Source organism: Mytilus edulis, chromosome 13, assembly GCF_963676685.1.
Source record: "Mytilus edulis chromosome 13, xbMytEdul2.2, whole genome shotgun sequence".
Taxonomy (NCBI): Eukaryota; Metazoa; Mollusca; class Bivalvia; order Mytilida; family Mytilidae; genus Mytilus; species Mytilus edulis.
The window spans coordinates 35,052,323-35,073,238 of NC_092356.1; the positions used below are offsets into that span (position 1 = coordinate 35,052,323).

Genomic DNA, 20,916 nt, shown 5'->3' on the forward strand with positions numbered 1-20,916 from the left:
TTGATTGTCCGCCGGAAGGGAAAATGGCTGACTCGAGAGCAGACTAAAATTCGTACCTGTCAAGTGGAAATAGGTTAATCGAAGTTGCAATAACAGGGGAGGTAATGACGTTGCTAACGTAAAATGTTATTTTCGCGACGTCAAACTGTGACATATCGGGAAAAGATGCATTTTTCGACTGATTTTTATCATTCAAACTAAATTAATTTGAAAACGATGCATGGATCCTTATCTTTTAAAACGACATTTTGTTTCATTTTGAAGGGAGATAATGTGGACCAAATTTGATAAAACTGCAAATAGTGCATTTTTTTCAAATTTTGATAAATATACAGCAAAAAGTGACGTTTTTTTTTCTCTCAATTCATGACCATTTGATAAATATGAGTTGTTTTTGAATAAAATGCATATATTTTTATGATACTTATAAAATACAGAAATTATTTCACAAAAAACAGCTTGTGTTTATCTTTCAAAACAAAAAAGTTATCAATTTCTTTCGAAACGAAAAATACGGCCACAAATCTGAATTTTGAGCAAATATACAAAATTTCTACCTCATTTAACTCAAAAAGTACCACATGAAGGTATATTTTTTGTTACATATTTGATTTAATCAGGCAAAAAATAGCCTATATGGAAATTTTAATCAAACCATAAATACGGGATCAAAACTGTATCATATGCCCATATAAGTACTGAATTGGCCTATAGAAATGTAAAATAATAATTGTCATACCATTTGCATGGACACTTTCATGAAAGGAAGGTTATACATCTTGTAAAACCTGAAATAATTAAATGCATGACAGTGTAAATCTTTCTTATATAATTATTTCACGATAAGTCGAAAACAAAATGATAAAGCAAAAAGAAAAACACATAGACAAACAACATTATATATATCACAGCTGTAGAAACCTAGGATTGAGGATTGAAAAAAACGAAACCCTTCACTCCCAGAGAAGCTCATCGTGCCCAAGAAGTAAAAGCCGACCCTATTCCACACATGAAACCCGACGTATTGTTCCTGCAAGTACAAATCTGATGATTCGTTTAAAAATAAGCAAATAATGTTTAAAATTAGAAGAATCATATCATAGGGAACATGTGTACAAAGTTTCAAGTTTACTGGACTTCAACTTCATCAAAGACTACCTTGACCAAAAACTTGTAACCCGAAGCGGAACAGACGTTCGAACGAACAGAAGAATGGACGGAATCACGAACGAACGGACGGACGGATTCACATACCAGAAAACATAATGCCCATAAATGGGGCACAAAAGGAAGAGACCAAAGGAAATAAAGAACAATCATTCAGCGAGTCTGACGGCTTAGGAGTAAATATCTTTTGCATTTCTCTGCGTTCTGCCTTGTATGACAAAAATTGTGTTTGTCTTTCTAATTTGAAAGGACCGATTCACGAAAGCAGCAATATTTTTAAGGTGTATTGAGATTTGGTAGTGCTAACCTTTCTTATAAAATTACCAATTATTATTTCTCTCTGATCTCAAATATTCTTTTTGTTTAATCTACAACTTGCAAGTTTCACCAGATTGCTAATGTGTTGGTGATAGTTTTTCAAGTTTTTAATTGTTTACATCGCCTTCATTGGATGAGAAGTTGGTTTTTAATATGAAATGAATAACAATACAACACATACTTACCTAATTAAAGGACCTGCTTCCATACTTATCATTAATAAGGGCAACACAAGCATGTGCACAACAGCAAGACCAAAGAAGCACACACTCTAGATAACAAATATGAATACTTAAGTTAGACAAAAAATCCAATCATTGATATGTTCATAATTTTTCCACTTACTTTAACGATATTTGTCTTAATTATTATAGTTTTCAAATTAGTAATTTCATGCAACTCAGAAAAGCTCACAAAGTTCACATAACTGATACAACTATCTGTAAATTCTCCTCGTTGTCACTTAAATATGTGTATTTCTATAATTCAGAAATACAGTTGTCTATTAGTTACACAGTGTTCAATTGTCCTAATACGAGAATTTATCGGGTCAATAAAATTCATATCGGGTGAGGGGAAGCCAAATCCGATGTGAATTTTATTGACCCGATAAATTCCGTATTAGGACAATTGAACACTGTGTAACGAATTTATCCTGATTTTGTTATGTTACATATTATTATATTTAAATTCAATATAATGACAACATCAACCAAATATATTTTAGATATTTAATCTAAAACTGTGAAAAATTAAAATATTAGGACTATGAAGCAACCCATTTAAAAAAAAATTATTAGGTCAATGGTAGAAGGGTGATAATCCCAATCGACGTAATAAATAAGGGAGATAATTCCTATTGACATAATAAAAAATTGTACTGAAATTTATAAGGACAATATCAGCCAATCAAATTGCGAGAAATTACTCTAAATCAGGATAATTATCCTTATCGTTTTGGTGCATGAAACCAAATAGCTTTACATTAGTTTTTACATTGTATTCCTCTTGTAAAGGTTATTAATTTTTATTTTCAATAGATAGGCAAAACAGCCATATAGAGACGAAATTCTCTTCTACTTTTTCATTATTTTTATTGTAAAATCCAGAAAATAAAATTATGTATTTTCGCCAGACGCACGTTTCGTCTACAAAAGACTCACCAGTGACGCTCGAATAAAACAAAAAAATGCCAAAATATTCACACTTAATTTGTTATGTGAATCTGTTTTGTTCGCAGCTTTAATCAAGTCTAGTCGTAAAGTAGGCGTTATAACATATTTTCTGTCACACGATGTAGTCCTTATAAATCTGCAAATAGATGCTATAATCTAAAACTAACCGTTCGCTTATCTAACTTCTCAGTACCGTACCACATTTCATTTAGGATATTTCTCACTGTGCTGTTGTCAAGAAAAGTTTTGTTTTGAGTCTTGATAGCATCCTCTATGTATCCATGATTTACCAATAGCCGTCCAGCATGTTTAATATGCTCTCCCAATTGTTGTTCTTCTTTATTTTCTGAATCTTTTTTAGAAATGTCTATTTTTTCCTTTTGTAATTTCGCGGATACGTCCTTTTTTTTCTTGTCAGCCTCGTTAATACAGCTTGTTATTCGAATTGCTCGCTGGGTAATTGCACTTTGAAAAAATAGAAGGATACAATGGTTACAGAAAAAAACACATTGATAAGATTTTTCGTAGAGCTCAAATTGAATAGTTAGCTATACATATGGATCGATTAACATTAACTTTTAACTTTTTAAAGACTCAAAAAATGTTTGGTCATTTGTGGTTTTAATGTTCATTGTAAACAGTTATTGCAGTCTTCGCTCGTGAATCAACGTTGGTACAGTATTATTGTAATTCATGGAGCAAAATATAAAATCACAAAAAAACTGAACTTAGAGGAAAATCAATTGAATTTTCGAATGCAAATCGAATGGACAAGAACTGTCATATTCCTGACTTGGTACAGGAATTTTCAAATGTAGAAAATGGTAGATTAAACCTGGTTCTATAGCGCTAACCCTCTCACTTTAATGACAGTATCATCAAATTCCGTTATATTTACATTGATGCGTTTAATAAACAACCACAATAAATAAAATAGTCAAAAATATATCAGTCATTATCGTTTAACAATTTTAAAAGGAACAATTTAACAGAACACAAAAACATCTACTTTCTACGAACACATTGATTGATTTGAGTGTCTGAAGTCAGAACTTTTTTTTTTAAAACACATGAAGGGAAATAAACTACGGTAAGGATATTTAGAACATCGATAAATATTTATGTAAATGATAATTTAAACGATACGACTCAATACTGTTAAAGATTGAATTATAATTACCTTTTCAATCGTTGCAATTTTTCCTTTAGGAATGAATTTGTTCTCCAGTTACTGATTTCATCTTCTAAGATGACACAACCGATAAGAATATAACGAATCCTAATCTGAATTGAAAAACATATCAATGCAAAAAGCTTTTAATTGGTAAGTTGTCTTAATATGCACAATTCTTCTTATGAAGAAATGTTGTTTAACAGATTATTAGATTTAGGACATCATTCGTGAACATAGATTGTTATAAAGACGTATTTAACATTTAATCTGTTATGGTGATATTTTATACAAATCACAAAAATTTTGCCATAACCACATAATCAAAGCAACGGGATAGAGCTACGATGCGTCTGTCACAAGTCAAAAGCTCCTAACAATTGTTAGTTCTGTAGGATTTATTCTTTTCTCTTAAAATCATACATAACTTTGGTAATACTTTGTACTTACGCATCCTGTTTCTATCAGTTGTTGTGCACCTTCCCAATACTGTTTTTTCAACAGGGCGTATAAAATTAGGCCGTACAACTCAGACGTTGAAACCTTGAGTTTTAGTTCTTTGCGTTCTGTGTAAAAATATGAATACACCTAGTTCATTTCCAATCAAAATTAGAAAAACGAGGATCCCAAATCAGGAGCGTTTGGCCTTTGTTAGTCTTGTATTATTTTAATTTCAGTTTCTTGTGTACAATTTGGAAATTAGTATGGCGTTCATTATCACTGAACTAGTATATATTTGTTTAGGGGCCAGCTGAAGGACGCCTCCGGGTGCGGGAATTTCTCGCTACATTGAAGACCTGTTGGTGACCTTCTGCTGTTGTTTTTTTATTTGGTAGGGTTGTTGTCTCTTTGACACATTCCCCATTTCCATTCTCAATTTTATATCAAATTAATTAAAAGTAGTATAAACCATAAGAAAAAAATAAAAACAATAACGTTTAAATAACAGTACATGAAAAAAGCATAAACCCTGTTCGAGTTCTGAACTATACAGGCAGTGATCCCATATAAAACGCGGCAACACTCTTGTTTTTAAATCAAACAAGATAGTGAAGATATTTTAAATCTTTGGTCCTGTCTATGTATGAAGACAAAACATGACCGAAGCTCTTGACTGTCTTGATCGTCATGCATGTACATGTATGAATCTTGTTTCCGTGGCAAGATGTATATTCATCTAGCACTCTTAAATCTGTGCATGTGCCATATGCCAAATAAAAACAATCAATTATGTTTCCAACAGATGCATTGACTCTTTGACAGACAAATAATACATTCACAGTAAATACCATGTGCTATTTGTTGTGATTTCCAAATACATTAATTTACATCGAAATGTATAAAAAAAATAATGTGTATCTGAAAAAACTTCGCACTTACTTTTTTTCTTTTGTTTATCCTTTTTAATTTTCAAAAACATTTTGGTTTTGGCTATTTTGCTAGTTATTTTGTTAATATCTTCATCTGTTTTGCTAGCTTTTGCTGATTCGTCTTCATCTTCTGAATCGTCTACTTTTTTTTCTTTGAGAAAAACAAAGATGTTTCATATGTGTTTAAATGGAATATCAGCAATGTGTACATGTTAGCTTTGATCCTACTGCCTCATATGTTTATGATCATCGCCATAACTTGTTTATGATCATCGCTATAACTTGTTTCTCGAACATATAAGACAATGACGTCATACATCAGTAAATAAACGTCAGGTTCACGTCAATTTAAAAAGGGATTGCTTCTTACCAGTTATTCATTTATAAAAGCATGCATTCATGTTAGACTTGTTGTTCCTGGGTTTTTTTAATTGTCATTGTTCAATAGTAAAATGCAATATATAAGTCATTCTCTCTTAAATTTGGTTTATTGACATATGGCTTTGGATCAATCTTTTACAAAAAAAGACAACAGATACCTAAGGGACATGCATACTCATAAGTCGAAAATTAAAGATAAACAATAACAGTCAAAAAATACTTAAACAAATATCATTATTCAGAACACAACATAAAGAGCAATAGAGTAAGTATCACGAACCCCCCGATAAACGAGGGCTGGTAGATAGATCCTGTTTCACATGTGTCAGCTAGTGTCTTGCTCATGTTGATACGTACACAGTCATTATTCAATTTTGTATTCACATTCAAATAAAAAAGGACGTTATGGTGGCTACAACATGTAGAACTTATCCGTTGTTATCTTTGATAATGATTCATTATGTAGTAAACTGAACATATCCGTATTGATATAGTCGAAGTCTCTTTTTTGTATACTGTGGTTTTCAAAGTTATACTGTAAATATGTGTATGTTTTTACACTCAAAGCAGAATGAACTCAATAACTATATAGATACCTTTAAAATCAGGAGCTTTGTATGCCATATTGGTCATGGATTGTAGATAAGACCAAAGGCCGTTTTTAATTTCTGATGTCATATCCTTTTATTAAAGAAACGAACATTTGTTTAACTATAATACATGTATATAATAAAATATAAAGCTCTTTTGTTGAATCATTGTATCTGGAATGAGTAAAGCAAATCCAAGGTAATCATCATTCTTAATAAAAATCAGAATATCATTTCTGAATGTACGATTCTTTTTAATTTCATAAAACTGTTTTCTTTAATAAAATAAAATATATTTTCTGCAAACAGTAAAATAATGAAAATACGGATCTCTGAGGAAAATTCAAAACAGAAATTCCAAAATCAAATTGCAAAATCAAAAGCTCAACCGCATTTAACGAATAAATCATATAGTTAACAATTGTCATACTCCTGACTAGGTCGAGGCAATTTTCTATGTGAACAAAGGTGGGTTAAACCTGGTTTTAAAGCTAGCTAAACATCTCACTTGTACTACATCATATTTGTGTGTAAAAGTTTAATAGTGCGTAGATATGGCGGCTCATTATCATATCATATTTGAATACCCTAGTTGCAAAGGTAAGTAAAGATCAAATGATTCACACAAAAATCTATGGTGATATTTCATAAGAAATCACCATACATATATACGTTCAGTATTCGTCTAAGTTCTTGTTAATTTTGTAGACAAATAATCACACAACACCCCACTTGACGACTTTGTTTTACTCTTCTTTGTCATTTATTGGTGGATAATTAGACATTTACCCTAAATCTCTACTTATATTCGTACCTCTTCAAATATGTATTCGAGTGATCTATAATCAAAAGACGTTTTGATATTCTCTTTTGGTATTCTCCATTTTCCTTCTTTTAAAAGGTACATCGACAAGGCGTTCGGATACACTTTTGTATATGATCCCTGAAATTTTATTTACATTCTACTTCCTTAATTTTTGTCATTTCAATATATGTTAATAGAATTAAAAAAAATGAATTTAACTTGTTCATTAAATCATTCCGTTCCACGAATTCACCTGTATATACTAAATTTTAACTCTTGTACTCTAAATGGTATTAAAGAAATCAACATCAAAAGCAATACAGATATCCAGGATATTGTCCATTACTAAAAGACAATTTGAAGGTAACAATGGTGTATTAAATGTATAACCTACATTAATATTTTCTATAGAGACGGTTTCGAAGAAAAACTACTATTTTTGTTTCAAAATCATTAACTGTTAAATAGATATAGGAAGATGTGGTGTGCTGAATGTGATTTACTATTATTATTTAATTTTGCATGTAGACACATACTATTGAGATGAGTTTGATTTTAGCAAAATATTTAAGCAAAGTATGAAAGGTTTCGCCCTGTTGTTTACGTGCCCCGTAAAAAAATTATCACTTCGAATCTACTGAGAATTTAAACCTTTACAAGAAGAAGCCAACATGTCCTTGTCAATAAACGAAGATAATATAGGAAGTTGTATTGTTTATAATCATTTTGTGAATGATTTTGACACTTTAAAATTTAAATATCACTCTCTAAAAAGTAAATAGATCAACATTGGTGTTTAAATTTAGTATTCTTTTGTACTTGATACCGGAACTTCAAACACATTCTCAATAAGTGGGTCGTCAATATGTTTTACTTCGATTTTCTAAATATATATCAAAGAAATAAGAATTACAGTTGTATACGCCAGACGTGCGTTTCACTTATATAAGACTCATCAGTGACGTTCATATCAAGTTAGTTAATTAGCCAATAAGTACAAAGTTGAAGAGCTTTGATGACTCAAAATTCCAAAACGTTGTGCCAAATACGGCTACCGTTATCTCTGCCAAGGATGAGAAAATCCTTAGTATTTTGAATAGTTTATAGTTTTGCAAACAGTGAATTAATAAAATAATGAACAAATAATTGATATTTGTGTCAACACCAGAGTGTTGACTAGTGTGCTGGTTATACCCCCGGGGTGAAAGCCAGACAATAACACATTTCATACCAATATCTGTGTGACTGTTGTTTTTATTTTATTTTTTCTGAATTATATTTCTTTTTTTAAGCAATTAAATCATCTTCATTGGTTTAATAATTATATTGCTGATGCAGATATATATAGAAAAGCGTTTTGGAATTATATCATTCATTAAATGGAATGTTCATGTACTTACAAATATTTTCTTTTTAATTGACCCCTCTACCATTGACACTGCAAATATTAGAGTAAATAACATAAATATCGCTTTAATTGACGGAATTTAAATTTACATTCTCAAATTTAAATGAATTATTAAACGACTTTTTTTATTTATATGAGGATCATGGAATTTTCTGATGACGTAGTAATACCAGGTTAAACAGTATGTTCTCATTCCTAGTACAGTGGTACATGTTTATATTGTTAAGCCATGAAAACAGTTACATTCGGTATCAGTATTGAAAAGTTATACTATAACTGAGGCATGAAAATTAAAGAATTTCTGATGACATTTTTGCATTTATGTATTAGTTTTCAGAAAGAACATACCCCCGATTAAAAGACAGCAAACTAAAGCGTCTAAATTGTCTGGAAAATCCGACTGAATCTTGGAAATAAGAGCTATTTCATCTGGATCATCCTTTCCGTCATATTTTCCCAGTGTGTATTCCCTTGGTTTGGATGTCTTTATGCTCCATGGATTTTTTATATCTGTAATGTGTTCTGTCATATGTACAGACTGATGGTATATCTTCTGATGGGTTAAAACACTCACATCCAAGCTGTGTTTCTGTGATATTTTTATAAATATATATACATATTATTTGTCTTAATTAAGGTTGTTACATTTGATATATGTCTTTTTGTGCTTCTGTAAACATCCGTATCAACGTTAAATATATTAATAAATACGTCTGTAAATATATCAATTATCCTTTGCAGTTATTTGATAAGTTTGCACTACTTCGTTATATGTTTGTGATCCAAATGCAATGGTCCTGCTCCAAAACTGCGATACAATACTTCTAAAATCTATGAGTTGTGCATGTTGTTTTCAAAACTACACTGTTCTATCTTAAAACATGCATTTTTAAATGTAATGCCTGAGTCAACGAGTTAATAGTATTGTATCTCCACTATTTCTCGTATATTTCCATATTGCTTAATAATTGCTATTAAAATTATTTTTTAAGTATGACTATGATTAAATAATTTGTATAGTTTGAATAAAATCTTACGGAAATGGGAATATTACAAAGTTAAACAAACAAAAGCTGTTTCATAAATGAAAGTATAGGGAAAAGTAACAAAAACACATTGTTCGTAGTGAAGTGTTCGATCTGAAAATGGGCGGAGTTATAAATTTATGCTAAAAAATATCAAAATACTTTTCATAAAATTGAAAATGGAAATAAGGAATATGTCTAAGAGAAAACAAGCCGATCATAGAGAAGACAACAACCGAAGGCTAAAAATGAGTCTTCAATGTATCTGATACTAAGGATTTTCCTTTTGATTAAAAATGTTGCCATTTTTTACTGAAGGAAAACACATCATAGTAAGATTCACCCAAAGAATTATTCTCAAAGATCTAACAACCACCCAGGTGATAAAACGTTATCGTTGTTCAATAACTAAATGCGGATTCAAATGATATATACCAAATATATTTTTTAAAAAGCCTAAGTGATTAAACACATAGACGAAATATGAATGCATATATATATATATATATATATAAACAACTCGTCTAAACATCAACCCAACAATGTTAGATCTGTAAATTTGCTTTCGCAAATTTTTGGTTCTTCCCTCGCCAGGATTCGAACCCAAGCTACTGTGATATCGTGACACCAAATCGCCTGCACTGCAGCCGTCCCGCTTGACCACACGACCACCTGGGCTCTCAAAAAAAGAGCTTTTGCTTGCCATGTGTTACCTTTCCACGTCAGTTTTAATCTAGCGGCGTACTACAGTACATGATATATATTAGGCATGAAGATGCCATTGTTACAGATCAGCTAAATTATCTATAGTAAAGGATCCTACAAATTAATGTAAGATACAGTCACAGAAAATAATTATATTCATAAGTACGTCTGAGTCAGTGACAACCCTACAACAGATGTATCCATCGGATCGCCATCAATGATGGTGATACATGGCTGTGTACATAATGTATAAACCTATAAAATGTACATGTACAATCAGTTCAGTCGCTATCATTTAAATTCTAAAACATTTCAAAATTTAATTCATAATGCATTTTTCTGAATCTTACCAATAAAAGAGTGAAAAATAAGGAAAAACATCTTAACAAGTGCAGATCTGGACTCCCTTATTAACATCACAAAATATAATATGAAAAGTTTTTTTGCTCAATAAATCATATATGTGATCCTTTTCAATTGTCAAACGAAAAAAATGTGAAACAATTAACTACGCAAATGCGAATAACACAATGATTCATTGTTCCCTATTTCCTGTTAAAATCAATTACAATACATGTTCATTGTATTTATTTTGTGGTTGGGTTGCTGTTTCATTGACATATAAAATTGAGAATGGAAATTGGCAATGTGTCAAAGAAACAACAACCTGACCATAGAAAAAACAACAGCAGAAGGTCACAAACTTCAATGTACATGTAGCGAGAAATTCCAGCGCCCGTGGATGTCCCTCAGCTGGCCCCTAAATAAATACAAATGTATATACTACATGTAGTTCAGTGATAATGAACACCATATTAATTTCCAAATTGTACACAAGAAACTAAAATTAAAATAATACAAGACTTACAAAGGTCAGAGGCTCCCGACATGGGACAGGCGTAAAAATGTGGCGGGAATAAACATGTTTATGAGATCTCAACCCTCCCCATACCTCTAGCCAATGTATACATTTATCCCAAATAATATCCATTAAATTTAATCATAATATTTCTTTCTTTTAAATATGGAGTTAATATTTTTAGACGTATGTTTTCAAAAATATATAAAATAAATATATAAGCAGTATTAAACAATCCTTTACTGTCCTCAGTACCTCGAGCTTCTTCCTTTTTTTTAAACATGAAAAATCAATTGACACACAAGTACATGTATGAATTGACTTTGTCATTGTACATATCAACCAGTAACATTGTACATGTATGTAGATCTTGAATCAGCTGAAACTTCTTTATTTATATCATTGCACTTTGCCATATTCATCCACTAACGAAACAAATCAGCTCCTTTCCTTCCATTTGAATAGTCTTATTCACAGCCTTGTAATTTTATATTGTACAAATGACACATCTTCCGAAAGATAAAACAATCTGTTAACAAAGGAAGTATCTCCAAGATTTAAATTAAAATCATGTTGTAAAAATTGACATTTGTCCACCTCGACTGTGATTTCATCGGCAAATATTTCACTTCATTGTTCTTATATAATGTATCATCATCAATTAAATCTGGTCATTTCAATATATATATTTTAAACATGAGATTGGGTCTATTCCAGATTTGACGAGACTTAAATCATGTGTACACAATTTTTAACATTAACGGACACACAAAAACTTGCTCATCTTCTGATTTTCATCTTTGAATTTTTTTCATGAATATACATGTAGAATACATTTGTGATCGATGAACATGTATCAGCAAAGTTCCAATGTCCGGTCAAACATACACATGCCTATGTTCCTAGGGCATAGGTGTCACACCTGAAAAATACAATGTTAAAAAGTCATAATTTTTTGTTAAGGAAAATCTTTATCATTTTTCACATTAACATGTATTTAAGTATTGAAAAAAATTAAAGTTCCCCGTGCAATATAATCGGAATAACAGTGCTGTTGTTGAAGAGTTGCCACCGTCAATTTTAATTCGACAGTCACAAATCTCTGTTTTACTGTCGTTGACACCGACAATTGGTGGTTTAACTGCAGCAAAGGCAGCTTTACTAGCAACGTGTTGCGAAGACAGTAAAACAGAGATTTGCGACTGTCAAATAAAAATTGACAGTGGCAACTCTTCAAGTACAGTACTGTTATTCCGATTCTATTGCACAACAAACTGTTATTCTGATTATAATGCATAATAAAAAGCGGACAAAATGTATAAATTTGAAATAAAAATAAAATACTAAAAAATTTCAGGAGTGAATTTGGCACAGATATGTCAGGGCTTATTCTTTAACTTGACTTTTAAATAATGTACCATAAGTCAAATTAGTTTAAAAACAAACAAAAACTGTTAAAATTTATTCCTTAAAAATTCTGTTTTGTAGAGTGGTTATTGGAAAGAGAAAAAAATGTAGATTTTGAGGATCTTGACATCACTAGTTTAGATGCAACATTGAGGGAATTTTACGCCGAGGTCAGAAGTACGGATGGCAATTTTTATTCAAAGAGTACATTTGTTGGAATAAGAGCCTCTATCAACAGGCATTTGAGAGCTCCCCCATTTAATAAAACCTATGCATTAATGGACAAATCAAGTTTTAGCAAATCAAATCAAATGTTTTCAGCAATGTTGAAGAAGCTTCAACGTGAGGATTTAGACAAAGCTAAACATCACCCTTTTATAACTGAAGGAGATTTGCAAAAGTTGAGAGATTCAGACATCTTGTCAATCAAAACTCCCAAAGGTTTACAGAGAAAAGTTTGGTTTGATATGATGAAAAGCTTTGGTCGTCGTGGTAGAGAAAATCAAAGGCGATTTACTAAAGATACGTTAGAAATCAAAACTGATGACCGGGGCCATGAATTTGCCCAATTTGCACATAGTGAAACTACAAAAAATCACCGTGGAGATATTGTTACGATTTAGTGATCGTATTATTAAATTAATAGTACTCGTGTTCTCCATATTCTATAGTAGTAATTTTACGAGTCAGCTGTTTTTGTTTATGTTTTCGCTACACTATTTTTTACGATGGAATGTCACCTCATACAGAATATTCACGGTTGGTTGGCATGTATTTCAATGATACATGATGCGATAATGTGTTTACCTTATTTGCTTATTTATTTTCTTAATGTAATAACTTGTGTTTTAGCCGTAATCGTCTAAATACCAGCAGTGCCATAGTTTATTTACAAGAGAAGCCATATTTATTTGTGTATTGGCGGTCTGCAACACGAGATTGCCTGTGAACAAAACAAACATTTTGATTGGTCGATCCATTGACCGGAAAATTATAAATAGAAGGTTGACGAAACGAACTTTAGATTTAATCTCACCGCCTGCAAGAGCAGTCGGAATTTATGCTGTCTTGATGTCCTTATAATTTAGTGTGAAGGTTTTAATGGTTTTAAGAAAACTCAACCTTCTCACACATGGCAATTGTTTGTTTTGAAGAAGAAGACGACCTTCGACCTACGGGAAAGTCCCGTCAGCTGTCGTTCCACTTAGTCAACTTTCTATAAATACGACGAGAGAGGTTTTCTGGAAATCTACTTTCACTTTAGCAGAGAGAAACCTTTATGAGATGATTACGGCAAATTGTATATAAATATAAATGTATGTTTTTATGATCAATTGTAAATATTTGATTATATAGATGTTATATAAAATACCTATGAACTTTATACCTGACTTAGTTATTATTTCAACCATATACCAACTCAAAGGATCCATGCAAATTATGTTCGATCGAGCCTCCTTATTCATTTAAACTTACCACTCGGTTTAAGGGGCGAAATCGTTACATTGGTGTCAGATGTGGGATTCTATTAACTTTGAATTTGGTGGTTGAAATAAATAATTTATAAATTATACTAAAGAAGCTTTAGTATATTTACCTGATTTCACTAAATTTTTATAGTAAGAATTATTAAAATTTTAGTACAATATGGATGATTCTAGAGAAGTAATTATAGATGTAAATCATTCTTTCCAAGAGGAAAATGATGGGGAAATTACCATTCCTTTAAATGAACAGAAGGGTGATAGTGTTGACTATGCAGGGCAGACAATTAGCCATGACAAAGAACAAAACTTATTTATGAATGAATTAAGAAACCTTAAAAGTTTATTTCATAACCAATTAGGGGAGATAACCCATGAGTTTTCTAATTGTCAAAAAGAAGTTATCATTGCTGTAAATCAGATAAAAAGAGATTTTGAAGACAAAATTTCTTCTATTGAAGGTCGCATAAGCCAAATTGAAGATGCTGTATATGAAAACAAGAGAAATATTTCTACCAATTATAAAACTATTGAACAAAATAAAGATTTAGTAAATCACAATGATCACATGAGCATGATGAGTGACATTGTAAATACTGAAAACAAATCTAAAGGTGATGGGCAAGCAGTTCCTGATGAAGCTAATCAGACAAGTCAAAATACAGAAAAACAACAACAAAACACAGATGATATTTATTCATTTAATAAAGATAAAATGTATAATATAAATCAAAACTATGCTGTACTGGATAGACCCAAGGTTCCAAGATTGACCAATTCCCATACCCATTTACCCAAGTCTAGTAATGTAACCATGAAGCCACAGTTGTATGAGGGAGATGAAGATTTAGATGAATATTTAGCTCAATTTGAAATTTTAGCTGAAATAAACGGTTGGAATTATGCAACCAAATCATTATATTTGGCTGGTAGTTTAAAAGGGGGAGCAAGAGCTCTTTTAAATGAACTAGATAAGGAATCTAGGAAAGATTATAATAGCTTAGTAAAAGTTTTGGACAATAGATATGGTTCAGCTGAGAAATCAGAACTTTTTAGGGCAAAACTTCAGACCCGTATGAGAGGTAAAGAAGAAAGTTTACCTGAGTTAGCTCAGTCAATTAAGAAATTGACTAGGCAAGCTTATCCAAGTGCCCAATCCACAATAACTAGTGTATTAGCACTAGAACATTTTATAGATGCTTTACAAGATGCTGATTTAAGATTAAGACTTAGGGAATCTAACCCTAAATCCATACATGAAGCAGAAACACTAGCTGTTAGGCTAGAGACGTTAAAGTTAGCAGAGAGACAAAAAGGGAGGATGGTTAGACAGGCAGATTCAGTTCAGACTAATGCTAAATTTAATACAGAGTTGAATGATGACAAGGGGGAAGATTTAAAATCCTTAAAAAATGAATTGAGTGATTTTAAAAGAGAAATGATCTCATTGTCCAGAAATATAAAGGGTATGTCCCAAAACCAAAATAGGAACCAAGGGGGAGGTAACCAGCAGAGGAACTATCAGAATGGTCAGAAAGGGTATAATAACCAGAATAAGAATTTTGGTCAGGGCAATAGAAATTTTAACCAGAGAAATAATAATTTTGGTCAGAATCAGAATAATTATAATCAACAGGGAAACCAGTTGAGGTCGGACTCAGGGGTCGGAGCCAGGCCGGGACAGAATGGCCCAAGTCGATAAAGATAAATGAATCTTTGGCAAATAACGAGGGATTATTTGTCAGAGCTAAAATTAATAATAAATGTTTAGCTTTTCTTGTGGATACTGGAGCAAATGTTACTATTTTAAGTAAGAAATTTATTGATGAAATAAATCCCTCATTACTTCCAAAAATGAATCCTGTAAATATTAATTTAATTACTGCTACTGGTGATAGTTCACCATTTATAGGACAAATTGATGTTGAAATTTGTCTTGGAAATTATATTTATCACCACAATGTGTTAGTGGCTGATATTTCCAATGAAGGTATCATTGGAATGGATTTTCTTGTGACTCATGACTGTGATGTTTTGTTAAGTCAAAATAAGTTGAAGATTAAAGGGGAGATAATTCAATGTTATCATTATGCAAGCAGTGCTAAAACTTGTTATAGTGTTGCTCTACAAGAGACAGTAGATGTACCTCCCAACTCAGAAATGATTGTTTCTGGGGAGTCAGATGAACCTATTTTTAGAGGTTTAGCTGGGTTGATAGAACCTAATGAGAAGTTTATGGAGAAGAATGGTTTATTGGTGGCAAGATCTATTGTACATCCAGAGATGTATAATATTCCTTTGAGGATAATAAATTTAAATAAAGAGCCCTGCACTTTATATAAGGGTACAATTATTGCAACCTGCAATAAAGTAGACGAAGAAGATATTCAAACTTCTGAGTTTGTAAATAGTGTGGCTGGTGGCCAAACTATAGTAAATAAGGGGAGACAATTACCTGATTATTTACATGAAGTATTTGAGTCTAATCAAGCTAATCTTGATAAAGATCAAAAGGAGAAATTTAGAGACCTTTTAATAGAATATAGTGACATATTCTCAAAGTCCTCTGAGGACATTGGTTTAACTGATTTAGTTGAACATACCATAAATACTGGAAATAACCCTCCAGTACGTCAGCGACCCAGACGAATACCCCTAGCTAGAATGAAGGATGCTGAAGCTGAGATTCAGAAAATGGTTAAGCAAGATATTATAGAACCTTCTACAAGTCCCTGGAACTCCAATATAGTTCTCGTGAAGAAGTCAGATGGTAGTTGGCGATTCTGTATTGATTTTCGCGCCGTAAATTTATTGGTTTTACGCCCATCCTACCCCTTGCCCCGAATAGATGACACAATTGATTCCTTGTCAGGCTCCAAGTTCTTCTCAACCGTCGATTTAAAGTCAGGATATTATCAGATTCCAGTAGCCAAGGAGGATAGACCAAAAACAGCCTTTTCCTTTCCAGGGGGTGGTCTCTGGCAGTTCAAGAGAATGCCAATGGGTCTATGTAATAGTGCCCCTGTATTTGAACGATTGATGGAGACAGTTTTATCAGGTTTGACCTGGAAAATTTGTTTAGTTTATTTAGATGATATAATTGTTTTCTCAAAATCATTTGAGGAACATATGAAAAACTTGAAAGAAGTTTTTCAAAGATTAAAAGCAGCTAATTTAAAGCTGAATCCCAAGAAGTGTAACTTTCTTAAGAAAGAAGTTAAATTTTTAGGTCACATTGTTAGCGAAAGTGGAGTAGCTACTGACCCTAATAAAGTTCAGTCAGTTAAGGACTGGCCAGTGCCCAAGAGTATAAAAGATGTGAGAAGTTTTCTAGGATTAACATCCTATTATAGAAAATTTATTTTGAAATATGCTGATAAAGCTAAGCCTATGTATAAGGTTACTGAGAAAAACCAAAAGTTTGTCTGGACAGAAGAATGTCAACAATCTTTTGAGGAATTAAAGAGTACTTTAATTAGTGCACCTATTTTAGCCTACCCTACCAGGGAGGATTTATTTATTTTGGATACCGACGCGAGTAATGATGGTATGGGAGCAGTACTATCCCAACTCCAGGATGGAGTAGAAAAAGTAATTTGTTACTTTAGTAAAACTTTCAGTAGATCTGAGAGAAAATATTGTGTTACCAGAAGAGAACTACTAGCTGTAGTTGCCTCTATTAAACATTTTCACCATTATTTATATGGTAAATACTTCAAGGTTAGAAGTGACCATGGTGCATTAAGTTGGTTGTTCAATTTTAAGAATCCAGAAGGTCAGTTAGCTCGTTGGTTCGAGGTCCTGGCATCATATGATTTTAAAATTGAGCACAGAGCTGGAAGGTCCCACAATAATGCAGACGCCCTAAGTAGACGTCCTTGCTATAACAAAGAATGTCCTCACTGTGCTAGAGCAGAAATAAATTATGAATTGGTTCCAACTCATAAAAATGTTTTAACGGTTGAAAAATGTAATGATAATGCCACTATTAGTGAATCTTGCAGAAATGTTCAAGATGTTAGTGTCAAACAATCAGTTACAACAACTAGTATTAGCTGTAAAAATGAAGATTGGCCAAACATGACAAGTGACGAAACTTGCCACAAAATAAAAAGTCATGTAATTCATAATGAATTTAGAAGTAAGGGTCCAGATGAAAACCCTGATGTACTCCCTGTTCAGTCTAAAATAGTAAGAGTTTGTACCAGATCTAAGGATTATGGTTGCAGTCAAAATAAGAAGGACGACCCAGAGAAGGAGATAAATTTTGAAAATGTTTCAGAATCTCAATTATCTGATGATGTAATCAGTATAATTATCCAGTGGAAAATAGATGAAGTAAAACCCATATGGGCAGATGTATCCCGTATGAGTCCTGAAGTTAAATTTTATTGGTCAAGATTAAATTCTTTAATTCTTGTCAATGGAATCTTATATAGAAAATGGGAAAGCTATAATGGAAAACATTATGATCTACATATTGTTCTTCCAGCTAATTTTAAAAGGTTCGTGTTGAACCAAGTACATAACACAGTGACCGGTGGTCATCTTGGTGTAAGAAAGACTCTATCAAAAATTAAACAGAGATATTTTTGGTATAAAATGAGACAGGATGTTAAATTTTGGTGTACCAAATGTGATATTTGTGCTTCTAAGAAAGCACCTTGTAAAAAACCTAAGGCCCCTATGAAGCAGTATCTTGTGGGTGCTCCTTGGGAAAGAATGGCTATTGACATTCTAGGACCTTTACCCATAAGTGTCAATAATAATCGCTATCTAATGGTAGTTCAGGATTATTTTTCAAAATGGACGGAAGCTATACCAATTCCAGACACTGAAGCAGTAACGGTAGCTAGGAAATTTGTGGAAAGAATAGTAACCATTTTTGGGGTTCCTCTTTCAATCCACTCAGACCAAGGGTCTAATTTCGAATCTAATGTGTTTAAAGAGATGTGTATTATTTTGGGTATCCATAAAACCCGTACAACACCATTCCGACCTAAATCGGATGGTATGGTTGAAAAGTCTAATTCAACTATTGAGACGATGTTATCTGCTTTTGTAAGCAAACACCAGAGAGATTGGGACGAATATATTTATTTATTAATGTTGGCCTATCGGTCATCAGAACATGAGAGTTTGGGTACATCTCCATGTTCCATGTTATTTGGAAGAGAAGTAAATCTTCCAGTAGATTTAATTCTGGGTAGACCAGAGACTGAAAAGTCACCTTTGTATTTAAAAACTGTATATGCCTATGAATTATCCCAAAAGTTGGAGGTAGTTCATAAATTTGCAAGAAATAAGTTAAAACTGTCAAGCGACAGGATGAAAAGAAATTATGATGTTGGAACTAAGATGCAAACATTTGATGCAGGTGATCCAGTGTGGTTGCACAATCCTCGTCGTGTAAAAGGATTGTGTCCAAAGTTACAAAATAATTGGGAAGGCCCATATATTATTGTAAATAAACTTAATGATGTCATATATAGAATACAGAAGGGACCAAAGATGAAACCTAAGGTGGTGCACCAAGACAGGTTGAAGCCATATCTAGGAGAAAATGTTCCTGTTTGGTTTAATTAAATATGTGGGGCTTGCGGTACAGAAGAAGATGTTGAACAGTCAGCCTAGAACATTTATTGGAAGAAATTAACATTGTGTTATATATTTATATGTGTGTTACCTAAATAATTCTATGTGAATACATGAGTTTTCGGTTAAATGTATATTGTAACTTGTTAGACAGTTGTTGTCTTATGAGTTATTCGATTTTGTTTTCAAGTTTTGAGCCAATTAGTGGATTAATTTAATTAATGTATAGATAGTTTCTGTGCATTTGAGGACAAACGCCTAGTGGTTAGGGGGCTGTGTTACGATTTAGTGATCGTATTATTACATTAATAGTACTCGTGTTCTCCATATTCTATAGTAGTAATTTTACGAGTCAGCTGTTTTTGTTTATGTTTTCGCTACACTATTTTTTACGATGGAATGTCACCTCATACAGAATATTCACGGTTGGTTGGCATGTATTTCAATGATACATGATGCGATAATGTGTTTACCTTATTTGCTTATTTATTTTCTTAATGTAATAACTTGTGTTTTAGCCGTAATCGTCTAAATACCAGCAGTGCCATAGTTTATTTACAAGAGAAGCCATATTTATTTGTGTATTGGCGGTCTGCAACACGAGATTGCCTGTGAACAAAACAAACATTTTGATTGGTCGATCCATTGACCGGAAAATTATAAATAGAAGGTTGACGAAACGAACTTTAGATTTAATCTCACCGCCTGCAAGAGCAGTCGGAATTTATGCTGTCTTGATGTCCTTATAATTTAGTGTGAAGGTTTTAATGGTTTTAAGAAAACTCAACCTTCTCACACATGGCAATTGTTTGTTTTGAAGAAGAAGACGACCTTCGACCTACGGGAAAGTCCCGTCAGCTGTCGTTCCACTTAGTCAACTTTCTATAAATACGACGAGAGAGGTTTTCTGGAAATCTACTTTCACTTTAGCAGAGAGAAACCTTTATGAGATGATTACGGCAAATTGTATATAAATATAAATGTATGTTTTTATGATCAATTGTAAATATTTGATTATATAGATGTTATATAAAATACCTATGAACTTTATACCTGACTTAGTTATTATTTCAACCATATACCAACTCAAAGGATCCATGCAAATTATGTTCGATCGAGCCTCCTTATTCATTTAAACTTACCACTCGGTTTAAGGGGCGAAATCGTTACAATATAGCCGATGATAATTTTGAAAAAAATCCAAGAATGTACAGCACGTAGAAACCTGACTGTCATGTACAAACACTTAAGTCATATTTGTCCAAAAGAAATCCTACTACCAATGACTTCTTTCAACTGTCACGTCCAAAAGTAGATGCAAATGATGAAATATGGTATACTTCAAGACCTTTGGGGGAAAAAAGGTTAAATAACATGATGAAGGACATATCAAAAGCTGCTAATTTGTCACAAATATACACAAATCATTGTGTACGCGCCACTACTATAAATATTT

General features: G+C 32.3%; 1 protein-coding gene across 1 annotated transcript in view; it reads right to left on the reverse strand.

Annotated features, from left to right (window-relative positions):
• LOC139501766 (transient receptor potential cation channel subfamily M member 1-like) overlaps positions 1-20,916 on the reverse strand; it is a 68,460-nt gene that overhangs the window by 33,099 nt on the left and 14,445 nt on the right. Inside the window, exons 7-16 of the mRNA XM_071290908.1 lie at positions 8,734-8,974; positions 8,378-8,415; positions 6,987-7,115; positions 6,179-6,263; positions 5,212-5,352; positions 4,282-4,397; positions 3,841-3,944; positions 2,828-3,125; positions 1,671-1,756; positions 740-788 (exon numbers count right to left, since the gene is read on the reverse strand). Of these exons, the coding sequence (XP_071147009.1) occupies positions 740-788; positions 1,671-1,756; positions 2,828-3,125; positions 3,841-3,944; positions 4,282-4,397; positions 5,212-5,352; positions 6,179-6,263; positions 6,987-7,115; positions 8,378-8,415; positions 8,734-8,974 (1,287 nt within the window). The remainder of the gene's footprint in view (positions 1-739; positions 789-1,670; positions 1,757-2,827; positions 3,126-3,840; positions 3,945-4,281; positions 4,398-5,211; positions 5,353-6,178; positions 6,264-6,986; positions 7,116-8,377; positions 8,416-8,733; positions 8,975-20,916) is intronic.